Source organism: Engystomops pustulosus, chromosome 3 (assembly GCF_040894005.1).
Source record: "Engystomops pustulosus chromosome 3, aEngPut4.maternal, whole genome shotgun sequence".
In the NCBI taxonomy this organism is placed as follows: domain Eukaryota; kingdom Metazoa; phylum Chordata; class Amphibia; order Anura; family Leptodactylidae; genus Engystomops; species Engystomops pustulosus.
The window spans coordinates 29,724,012-29,736,839 of NC_092413.1; the positions used below are offsets into that span (position 1 = coordinate 29,724,012).

At 42.7% G+C, this 12,828-nt stretch overlaps 1 protein-coding gene across 1 annotated transcript in view; it reads right to left on the reverse strand.

Annotated features, from left to right (window-relative positions):
- Positions 1–4,584: 4,584 nt before the first annotated feature.
- The window catches only part of SPRED2 (sprouty related EVH1 domain containing 2), a 68,253-nt gene continuing 60,009 nt past the window's right edge, over positions 4,585–12,828 (reverse strand). The window contains exons 5-6 of the mRNA XM_072140406.1: positions 12,350–12,496; positions 4,585–12,115 (exon numbers count right to left, since the gene is read on the reverse strand). Of these exons, the coding sequence (XP_071996507.1) occupies positions 11,468–12,115; positions 12,350–12,496 (795 nt within the window). The 3' untranslated portion in view covers positions 4,585–11,467. The remainder of the gene's footprint in view (positions 12,116–12,349; positions 12,497–12,828) is intronic.

Here is a 12,828-nt window from a genome sequence, read left to right on the forward strand (position 1 = left end):
GTAGGAAAACTAATGTTCCGGTCGCCGGGATAGAACGTTCCAGCCAGTACACACTGCGAGTATGATGTGAGCAAGTGTGTAAGGCGCCTAGGACTCTTCCACTGTGGAGCAGGGCAGCTCCTATCATCACCGCTGGCCTCTTCGTATACAGACCTTCAGAGGTGACACCACATTGACAGTGTGCACCCACCCACAGGTTGGAGCGGTGGTGACTGCAGTGGAGGAAAAAGGTTGATGATGGACAATGTACCACTGGACTGTCTAGTGTACGTTTATATCACATCCAAAAATAAAATACAATGCACAGTACGTAGACCAACGTATAAGTAAGATCTATGCAGAGTCCTACGCTTTTTGGACACCTCTTACAACTCACCAGCCCTGGTGTTAAGTTCTCTATGATCTCCAATGTGAAACAAAAACAGGAACCAGCCACCAATGTAGGACACCATTTGCCCACATTGCATGGAATTTTTTTGCATATCTTGACATTTCCCCTCCATTGCTGTTTTTTTAATTTATTTTTTTGAAGAATGTGTTTTTCTGAAGCTCTTTTCCTTTTTTTTTTTCTACCATCGCCGTAGATAGGGGGCATCCTCTACACCTAGAGGAGAGGAGGTTCTACCATCACCATAGACAGGGGGCATCCTCTACACCTAAAGGAGAGGAGGTTCTATCATCACCATAGACAGGGGGCATCCTGTACACCTAGAGGAGAGGCGGTTCTACCATCACCATAGTCAGGGGGCGTCCTCTACACCTAGAGGAGAGGCGGTTCTACCATCACCATAGACAGGGGGCATCCTCTACACCTAGAGGAGAGGCGGTTCTACCATCACCATAGACAGGGGGCATCCTCTACACCTAGAGGAGAGGTGGTTCTACCAACACCATAGACAGGGGGCATCCTCTACACCTAGAGGAGAGGTGGTTCTACCAACACCATAGACAGGGGGCATCTTCTACACCTAGAGGAGAGGCGATTCTACCATCGCCATAGACAGGGGACATGCTCTACACCTATAGGAGAGGCGGTTCTACCATCACCATAGACAGGGGGCATCCTCTACACCTCGAGGAGAGGCGGTTCTACCATCACCACAGACAGGGGGGCATCCTCTACACCTAGAGGAGAGGAGGTTCTACTATCACCATAGACAGGGGGCATCCTCTACACCTAGAGAAGATGTAGTTCTACCATCACCATAGACAGGGGACATGCTCTACACCTATAGGAGAGGCGGTTCCATCATCACCATAGACAGGGGGCATCCTCTACACCTCGAGGAGAGGCGGTTCTACCATCACCACAGACAGGGGGGCATCCTCTACACCTCGAGGAGAGGAGGTTCTACTATCACCATAGACAGGGGGCATCCTCTACACCTAGAGAAGATGTAGTTCTACCATCACCATAGACAGGGGCATCCTCTACACCAGTGATTTTCAACCTGTGTGCCGCGACACATGGTTGAGTGTGCCGCGGGGAGCCCCTGTGTAGCGCTGCCACCGCGCCCCTGTGTTTCTGCACCCATACTTACCTCCAAGCCCCGCATCGGCGATCCGCCCATCTTCTGTAGCTCCTGCACCGCGCGGCCCATGTCACGTGACTGACGCGACCTGACGTCAGGTCGCGTCAGTCACGTGACATGGGCCGCGCGGTGCAGGAGCTACAGAAGATGGGCGGATCGCCATTAGGAGAGACGTTACGCGGAAGAAGACATCAAGGGTAAGTATATAAGGTTATTATTTGTATAGGGAAGGCAGCTAGGGTCTTTTTTTTTTTATTAGTAAAGGGAGGCTGGGGCTTTTTATTAGTAAAGGAGGGTCTCTAGGGCCTTTTAATTAGTAAAGGGGGGCCTCTAGGGCCTTTTAATTAGTAAAGGGGGGCCTCTAGGGCCTTTTAATTAGTAAAGGGGGGCCTCTAGGGCCTTTTAATTAGTAAAGGGGGGGCCTCTAGGGCCTTTTAATTAGTAAAGGGGGGCCTCTAGGGCCTTTTAATTAGTAAAGGGGGGCCTCTAGGGCCTTTTAATTAGTAAAGGGGGGCCTCTAGGGCCTTTTAATTAGTAAAGGGGGGCCTCTAGGGCCTTTTAATTAGTAAAGGGGGGCCTCTAGGGCCTTTTAATTAGTAAAGGGGGGCCTCTAGGGCCTTTTAATTAGTAAAGGGGGGCCTCTAGGGCCTTTTAATTAGTAAAGGGGGGCCTCTAGGGCCTTTTAATTAGTAAAGGGGGGCCTCTAGGGCCTTTTAATTAGTAAAGGGAGGCCGCTAGGAGCTCTTGATTAGTAAAGGGAGGCCGCTAGGGTCTTTTAATTAGTAAAGGGAGGCCGCTAGGAGCTCTTGATTAGTTAAGGGAGGCCGCTAGGGTCTTTTAATTAGTAAAGGGAGGCCGCTAGGAGCTCTTGATTAGTAAAGGGAGGCCGCTAGGGTCTTTTAATTAGTAAAGGGAGGCCGCTAGGAGCTCTTGATTAGTAAAGGGAGGCCGCTAGGGCCTTTTAATTAGTAAAGGGGGGCCTCTAGGGCCTTTTAATTAGTAAAGGGGGGCCTCTAGGGCCTTTTAATTAGTAAAGGGGGGCCTCTAGGGCCTTTTAATTAGTAAAGGGGGGCCTCTAGGGCCTTTTAATTAGTAAAGGGGGGCCTCTAGGGCCTTTTAATTAGTAAAGGGAGGCCGCTAGGAGCTCTTGATTAGTAAAGGGAGGCCGCTAGGGTCTTTTAATTAGTAAAGGGAGGCCGCTAGGAGCTCTTGATTAGTTAAGGGAGGCCGCTAGGGTCTTTTAATTAGTAAAGGGAGGCCGCTAGGAGCTCTTGATTAGTAAAGGGAGGCCGCTAGGGTCTTTTAATTAGTAAAGGGAGGCCGCTAGGAGCTCTTGATTAGTAAAGGGAGGCCGCTAGGGTCTTTTAATTAGTAAAGGGAGGCCGCTAGGGTCTTTTAATTAGTAAAAGGGAGGCCGCTAGGGTCTTTTAATTAGTAAAAGGGAGGCCGCTAGGGTCCTTTAATTAGTAAAGGGAGGCCGCTAGGGTCTTTTAATTAGTAAAGGGAGGCCGCTAGGGGCTTTTAATTAGTAAAGGGAGGCCGCTAGGAGCTCTTGATTAGTAAAGGGAGGCCGCTAGGGGCTTTTGATTAGTAAAGGGAGGCCGCTAGAAGTTTTTATTAGTAAAGGGAGGGCGCTAGGGGTTTTTTTATTAGTAAAGGGAGGCCGCTAGGGGTTTTTTATTAGTAAAGGGAGGGCTTTTATGACTGTTTTAGTGTCATTTTGTGCTATTTTGGTTGGTGGTGTGCACCAGGATTTTCTAAGTATAAAAAGTGTGCCGCGGCTCAAAAAAAGGTTGCTCTACACCTAAAGGAGAGGTGGCTCTACCATCACCATAGACAAAAGTTCTTTACTGTTCGAGCAGCGAGACCATGGAACTTTGTGCCGCAAGATGTTGTAGTAGCTGATAATATGCACATGGTCAAGAGGGAGCTGGATGCCTTTCTGGAGAGCAATAATATCACATCTTATGGGGATAAAGATTTATTCAAGTAGTTTCTGTTGATCCAGGGAGCTACTCTGACCACTATATTAGGGGTGTCGGAAGGAATTTTTAGGGGTGTCGGAAGGATCCTTGCAGAGGTTTTTTTTGCCTTACTCTCGATAAACATGGCATAATGAAAAAAAATATATATTATATATATATATGACAAATTAAAAGGAAAAGATCCAGAGCAGCACAGCTAGTGGTGGGTGCAGAAGCCAGTGATCCCTTGGCCTGGGTCTCCAATATAGGTTCAGTGAAGAGGCAGCACTCCTTGTAGTAGTGAAAGGGGTGAAGCTTTATTCCATAAAAAGCGACGTTTCGGTGTACCGTTACACCTTTATCAAGCATGGAGTGCTGCCTCTTCACTGAACCAACATATATAGGTTGGACTTTATCTTTTTCTAAACTCTATTTACTATGATAAACATATTTATATACCGGTCCATAAGAATACAACTTTAAGATCCGCTTTACATGTCAAAATTTGTGTGACTGAGAAAAACTCCGTCTTAGGGGATCTGCACACGTTGCGGATTTTGTTGCGGAAAATCCACAGCATAATACTGTAAAAAGTCAAACAGAAAAGGCGCTTTTTGACAGCAGAGGTTGCGCTCAATGCAAAAAAATTGAAATATTGATCACATGACTTACATTGTGCGTCCTCATGGATTTTTTTGTGTGTGTGTTATGTCACATTGTAGTCTACTATGGATATGAAAATCCTGCATAAATTGGTATCATGATGGATTTGATAAGGAGTTGTTGCTTGAAATGCCTTCAGATTTGGGGCAAAAAAATAGAGGTAGCGGTAATAAAAAAAATGCATAATATAAATCCACATTAAAAAAAATTAAAAAAAAAAACTGTGCGTATCTGAGGCGGATTTTCCACATGACAATCCACAACTTGTGCATATAAATTGACTTATTTCTGCAGTAGGTTTCGGTATATGGGGAAAACTGAAATTTCGGTTTTTAGTGAATATTCCTTGGAATAGTAAAATATATCCTTGCTGCATATCTAGTGACCCTTCATGAGCAAACATTGCAAATCACAAAAGACATGGGTTGAGTTGGAGTGCTTACACTTTATTGCAACTTCAATACACGTTGCCAATAGAAGAGGCACCTAAAATTACTATACATTTGTACATAAACTTGATAGTCACCAAACTTGAAATTTGTCAATAAAAAGTAACTTAAGACAAACATTTGTCGTATTATGTACTTATATTTACATGATAAAGCAGTAACTAGGTTGATCATACATATTAGAAACAATTAAAAAAAAAGTTAACCAAAAATGTACATCATTACACTTGTATAGGTTTTTGTTGTTGTTTTTTTTAACCTTTTTGTTTTTGCTGTTTTTTGTTTTGTTTTTTTACACAGAGGTAAAAAGGCATATAAAAATTACTACAACAGGTTTTACTTTTTTTTTTTTTTTTTTCATTTTTAGTATACAGATACATAGTGAATATACTTTAGGCACTTTCATTTGTTAATGTAAGCAATAGCTGGACGAGAAAAAAAAAATATATATATATATAAACCCTCTTCCCCCCCCAGAAAAATGTATGTTCAAGACACTAACTGAATGAAACCCTTACCACAGTTACAATGAGATAGCATGGTTCTGGACAGAGTTGCAGCACAGATGATATATATATATATATATATATATATATATATATATACACATATACATATATATATATATATATACACACACATCTACATATAGGACATCTACCACAAGGATGAAGGATTGTAAACCAAGTACACTTACATACTGATGTGTGCCGCCTCTGGCAGTATTTGCTCTTCTTTTAGCCTCTTGTTTTTACAAGGAAAGGATTTAAAAATTATGCAAATGAGCTTGAGGGGTTCTAGACTCAATTGACAGCTAAAAGAGCCCGGAGCCCCTCAGGGTCATTTAAATAATTTTAAGCTCTTTTTTGTCAAAACAAGGTCATAAGCAGCTAAATAAAGAGCGGATCCTGCCAGAGGGTGTACACACCTGCATGTAAGTGTGCTTGGTTTACAATCCTTCATCCTGGTGGTAGTTTTCCTTCAAAGCATATGGTGATTCACTGTAGAAAGCAAAAAGCAATATGACAAATAAAAGTCCACATTAATGTTGTAGAACAACTCCAGTCATTGTAATATTCATAACAGGACACCTTCCTCTTACACAGCACCAAAAGGCTCGATGTCTCCAACCATCAGAGAATATATAGTCTAGAAACGACAGCACCGTTGTCCATGGTCATGTCTGGTTTTGGAGCCGATCCCTATTCAGAAGAACGATTCAATACTAAAATACAGACCATGAACATTAGTGATAATAATTCAGACCTTCATTCCAATCCAGGAAAACATTTTACATTCAAAAATAATTTTGGTGGGAAAAAACATCTGCTTTAGAAGAGGTTCATTGTTGCTCTGGATGATTTGATTTTTTCGAAAACGCTTGTATTTTCCATAATTTTAAAAATGGGGGAAATTTATCCCCCCTCATATTGGGTAGACAAACTTTATGAGCTTCCCTTAGGCCGCATTCACATGTTACGTTTCAGGTACATTTTTTAAACAACGGGGAGGGGCTTGGCCAGGATGTCTATCCATTGAAATGCATACATTCTGGTATGAACACTATGTAATTTGCATTCAAAACACCTGGTGCTCATTTCAGAGAGCCTACGTGTCTAAGCCCCTCCCCCGTTTAATTAAACGCAACGGAAATGCAGCTTGTGAATGTGGCTACAGGTTTCTTGGGTACATGAATTTCTAAAGTTACTTTTGTGAATATTGGGGAAGATTTATCAGAAGTGTCTGTGGTAAAACTGTTCTAATTGTCCATGAAAACCAATCAGAACGGAGCTATCATTTTCCCACATGTGTTTATAAAATGAAAGCTGAGCTCTAATTGGTTTCCATGGGCAACTAGAACAGTTTTACATCAGACACTTCTGATAAATCTTCCATATATAAGTTTGAGGTAAAACTGTTCTAGTTACCCATGGAAACCAATCAGAGCTCAGCTTTAATTTTAAACAGCTGTGGGAAAGAGAAAGCTGAGCTCTGATTGGTTGATAAATCTCCCACATTATTTCTGTGTGTATTTTTAAGGCTAAACTTCAATTTCACTTTTAATTTACCATTGGGGGATCCGAAACCAATGGGTATTGGGGTCTTTTACTTGAAGGGTAGGAGCACTTTTACCACCTGAGGAAGGATAAACATTGCTACAGAGAGTATTACAATGAGTGGAATTTATAGGCTAAGCGAAGATCGGCAACCAGTAACTGGCTGGGCCTCGTAGCAGACCGTAATATGACAATAACTGTAGTGCAAAAAAGTAGGCTACCCCTTGGGTAAGCCTTGTGTAACCATCACTGCCATATGATCACAGCTTCCCTTACACTGAAGATACTGAAATATAAGAAAGGTGCATACACAAACCCTACGAAGTGTGGCCCACTTCCTTCACTTAAAGGGATTGTACGAAGAAATTTTTTTTTCTTTTACAATTTTCTCAGCAAAACCTTTTATTCCAGTCTCAATCTGAGGTTATACAGGAGCTCCTCATACTGAGTGTATGTGAGGAAGAAGATACATTTCCAATAAGGGATCTGTGACACTGACAAACCTCGCAGGGTCCATCTTACCTCCACCGCAAGTTCATTCCAATGAGATTTGCAGGAAGGATGTTTGTAGTGAAGATCATTTTGGCAGTTGAAGTGTTAATCGGCGCCACAAATGAACATGGTTTGTGCCGGTACTGCAGCTCAACTGGAGCTAATCTGCACTACCAGCCATTACCTATAGTCAGTTGTGTACCCGTTTTTCCCCCTTCTGGACAAACCCTTTAAAAAATACTTGCATTCCCAATACTATAACAATTCTGGCACATCCCTGTTGTGTTGTTCCGGACAATTGGGTTTTCCAATGCTCTTAATCAAAGGGGTGTGTCAGCCATGCTAACAATAATCGGCTGGGGAAGGATACACAAGGTCAATGCTCAGGTGACAGAGGTCAAGGCGGAGAAACAGGCGCGTGCATCCACAATTGTCATTTCATTGGGAATACAAGAATTTACTGAAACTTGTCAGTAAAGAGGTCAGGTCCACTGTAGATCATATTGTACGTGGTCTGACTTAAAGGGGTTGACCCATGTTTACTTGTAAAGGATAGGAGTACACATTCTTACCATTGGTCGTCCAGCCCAAAATAATGGGGTTCATTTTCCCCCTAAATGATGATGCGGCAGGCCAGGCATGTGTTACGCTTCTCCATTCCTTCTCTACGAGTGTGCCCGATATAGACAAGAGCCATCCATTGATTTGTCCGGTAATCACTTAGACATTGAATGGATTGACACTTCATCAGGTGAAAAGGAATCAAATAAAAATGAGCCAACCCCGTAAAGTGTTTACACACCAATCACAAAACACACACACACAACAACCGTTTTTTTTACGGCAATGCACTGAAAAACTGCAATGGGTTAAACTGAACTTTTTTTTTTTTTTTTTTTTACATTTTTACAGATCATTCTAAATGGTACCTCGGAAAATAAAATCGAATCTACTTGGCGTAAAGGAAAAAAAAAAAAAAAAATCTCTTTAAGACGAATGTCAATGTGCAATCAGAGAACGGGGAAAGGCATGCACCCGCTGGCCATTTACTGCAAAGAGAAGTTTATGGCAGGAACAGAAATGCCAACTTTAGGAAGCCAGTCCCCAGCTGCCTCGTAATATTCAGATTGTACTATGCTAGTAAGCTAGAGCCGTCTCGAGTTATATAGATTTATATATATTTATAGGTATATTTATACTTTCCATGATACAAAAATTATTTGGCTAATCTCGCAATATAATTTCATTCTAATAAAAAAATTTTTTATTCCCCGCTTGTTTCCCTGTCTCCATTATATACAGGCCTCAAAAGAAAACCTACAGATGTATATCAGTACATAGGTGGCAAAGCTACGAGCGCCTTTGTTCTCTTCCTCAAAGTTCAGCCCCTGTGGAAAGAACACCGCCAGACATCATGACAGGTTCCAGTAGGTCCTTTTTTTAGTTCCTTTATATCCGGAGAACCACGGTTGCCTTAAAACGTGATGATTACAGCGGTGCAGCACTAGAGAAGACTTTTCCTATATTTAAAGGACATCTACCACCAGGATGAAATAGTGTATGCAAATGAGCCCGAGGGGCCCCAGGCTTCATTAACACCTATGGAGCCTGGAGCCCCTTCAGGCTTATTTGCATATAGTTCTTCATCCTGGTGGTAGAAGGGCAGCAGACCAAAAAATAAGTAGCTGCAGAGAGAGAGGTAGAGATATTCCAGATTACACTCTGTTCGTCCCTCACCTTAAATTGGGCGTAATGACAAGTGCTTGGTTGACAGCTATCCCTTTTAACAGCATCATGGACAAGCATGAGGTTTATGAGCTGGGACAACCATCATTTGCTAGAAAGAAGGATCCCATGGTTGCTTTACTTGACTCGTAGGTTAGAGATTTCCATATCTCAAATCTATGCCAAAGGCAAATTTTCAGTTCCAGTTGTGCCTCGAAGGTTGGTTTCCTCCTCCATAAGAGGTGGACCTTAAAGGATATCTACCACCCGGATGAAAGACTACATGCAAATGAATCTTAGGGGCTCTAGGTTCCATTAAAACCTATGGAGCCTGGACGTTCTCAGGCTCATTTGCAAACAGCCCTTCATCCTGGTGGTAGAAACCCTTTAAATAAAGCCTTTAAGACTACGAACTGCGCTATGAAGAGGCCAGCAAGAGAAATATTAATATTCTGTTGATGTCTTATCACCATCGAGTCCCTGTATACCAACAGCCCCCAGCGATGACATGCATGCCACGCTGGACCGGAGGCAAGGACCAACTTATGAATTAGTTCTTTATTATTTCAACACCAGCGATGGCTATATTCTTGGGTACCTGCCTCATACTCATGGCTTCATTGTCATACAACCTACATGAGCATGACCCAAAGTAGGTGTACACTGCTCCTTATACCCTCTATAGAACACATGTATGACGTTTTGAGGGATAACAACTGAGAATTATGGAAGGCTCCGGTCCACTTAGGCGAGAACGTTTGAGGAGGAGACACAGCACTGAGGACACAATAAGTCTTTCACCTTTGACCGAGAAGACATTATGGCGATACAGCAGACTTCTCTGTACACCCAGACCTCACTTATGAAGCCTTCATCAGGGTTCTGGCCGCCATGCGACCCAAGGCAGATTATAAAAGTGCTATACTGCGTTATAATGTGGTGGCGAAGGGCCACCGGAAAACCCAAGAAAACCCTCTTCGTATAAAATCCTGCAGCAAAGACCCAGGAGCAGTGCAAAAGCAAATCCACTGTATCGTTGTATGCTGGACCGTTATCGTAAGGCAATTATTTACAAGTTAGTGTCTTTAACTACAAGAAGCTTGTCTAGAATAGAAAGAGGGACCTCAAATAGCATAAAATAGACTGGCTATTACAAAAAAAGGCACCTTGTGCCGTCTACACCTCTTAGCGGTGTGTCATTATACAAGAAAAAGCTGCGGAAGGTCAAATTTGTGCAAAAAATGGCGCAAAGAGGGAATCAGAAATCATTGCCCATAGAGGCATTGCCTATCCCAGGCAGAATGACATGATTGGCTGCTATGCTTCCGCTCCCCTTTGCGCTACTTTTCACAAATCTTTCCCCAAGGGAGTTGGGACCGTTTCATCCCAAATATTTCCAAGTTATAGAAAAGCAGAAGGAAACGTCTAAGCTCTTACAGGCCGTCAATATAAGTACATTTTTTTTACATATAGAACTGTGAACAGTAACACATTCTCTTAATATAAGAACAAGTCATTTGGCTATACCAGCATACGTTACGTCCAAATTCTGGTCCGCCTCAAGTCTTTCGGGAGGAGGGGGGAGAAAAATCTATTATACAATCAGCAGAATACATGATTTATCTACAATAGCTTTTTTTTCTCTAAATGCAGCTGCCATTTTTTAACTTTCAGCAACATAACTTGAAAATTGTAGTGTTTAGTGAAGAGGGGGGGGGGGGGGGGAGAAAAAAAATATAGCAACATAAAACATACAAACACATATACCAACTGGAAACAAATGGGAAAAGACAAAAATAAGATACAAAATTGGAAGAAAGCATTTACGATATTCCATTCCCTTTCCAGAAAACTTTTCAACCCATAAGAGCACCCCCTATGCAGTCACGGTGATTATAAAGTGACTATAAAGAGGGTGAAGATCATGAGTTAGAGGTGACACCAACGATGTCCCTATAATTAAAGGGTATGTGCAAACGTGGAGTGTTGGGTTTTTCTGTAGCATCTTACACATATATTAAGAAAAATCTTGGATATCAAAATAAAGGGACGTACGGAGGGGAAAAAGAGGAAATGGTAATGGACATCAAATACTACATATGCATAAATAAATTTGTTTTGGCATAATAGAGACAAAGCAATACTGCATTATGATACCTGTGTTCCCCTTGATTATAATGCACAGAATACCTGGCTGCAGATTAAAATACTAATTAACCATTCTCCTTCCAGGGCTCCTCCCCCCAACCTACCCCAATCTCACATATGCCGTTTGCATATCACATCTCTGGAAGTGCCAAGACTATTTACAGGTGAGATTTTGCTGCCAAGGCGGCTTGACAGAATCAACGTGTCCACATCCCATTCACGCGGCTTAACCCTTTAAATGCCTTGCTATGTGTAATACGGCTTTCCAAGCGGAGAGCGAAGAGTTCACTGGGAACCCCTGCTGAAATTCATGTGGCTCAGTGCAGCCGGCTTGGGCCTCCTGGCACCCAAATGGTTTGGAGTGTTTTGTGCCAAAATGGTTTCCTGGCAAACAGTTAACAAAAACACATGGTGCGACGTGCTGGCCTTGTAGTCGGTCACCCCACCGCTTTGTGTTTGCCGCCGCAGCACCCGCACATGACACCACAGTTATAACAAGCTCGTAGTGGGAGGTAACAGCACATGCCAGGAGCAATGATTGACAAAGGGATGAGCAGCATCCACCGGAGGCAAAATTTTTCATCACTGGTATCACATGAGCAAGCATCTGTGTAGTCTCCTTCCGAGTCCGACATGCAGTGGTAAAGGACGCAGTCTGCAAATCCCATGCAGCTGACCCTGCGGATGCAATTTCGGACCGAGTCTGGAGCATCCTGACATTTGCCCCGGCCGTTTTCATCATGGTTAAACATGTCTCTGCAATATACACATCTGGACCTTTCGCCATCTTTTCTCCTGGACTTACATCGGCTGGGTTGTGTGTTTATAACCGGGCCTTTAAGGTCCTTGCACGTGCCGAAGTCTGTGTGATCTACATAAGGATAGTTGTAGTCATGTTTGGAGGATTCGTTTTTGGCAAACCGGACATACGAGTCTGAGCTCTCAGTTTCCAAGTATTTACGCTGGACCGGTGCCTGTCGGTAATCCTCGTAACCGGTGAGCCAGTTTCTTTCCCTTGGGTTGATGCGGACAATTTCATCGTCGTCATCTGGAAAGCTGACGTGGCGAGGTGGCCTAGGTAATGACTGAAAGAGGAAGACCATGGTCAAAATTAAAATCCAGAGGAACTAGAAAAGATTCTTCATAATATACATTTGCCATTACTAAGGGATTGTCCAAGATTAACAGATTATAGGCTTTACGAAGTAGGACAAATTTATATCAAGTGTGTTTGTAGTAATAGAACCATAGATGTCTGCATTGCAGCGGAGAACACAAAAATGTAGATTAAAAAAAACTTTTTATGAGAAGATACCTACTTGTTCTGGGGGATAGTGTTCTGAGCTGTAGAAATCAATGTGACTCAAGGTGCTGTATCGACAACCTCCGCCCGTCAGAGGAGAAGAGATGGTCCTCACTGGTGCCTCCCTTTTCTGCGAGGAATTCGAGGAGCTATCTGTACCAGTCTGCAAGCAGCAAACAAGGAAAAACTTAGACAAATCAGCCATATAAGCATATTTCAGAATCATCTAGCGGTTCGAGAATTTCTAGTCATATGGAGTTACAGACTGTGGAAAGCCCTGGACTTGGAGGTCTTTCATTTTGTTGAGCAAGCCGAAATCCAAGAACATAATAAACTATGTAAGAAGCAGGAACTTGTTCCACCTGTATTTTTTAGGTTCAGAAATTCTTTCATTTCTGCTGTGGTGAATATAAATCTAGCTGCTGTGACTCTCTCCTTTCCATAGACTTCTATCTCATTCCAGCAAGATGGAATTCATTAGAGATTTCAGAGCGG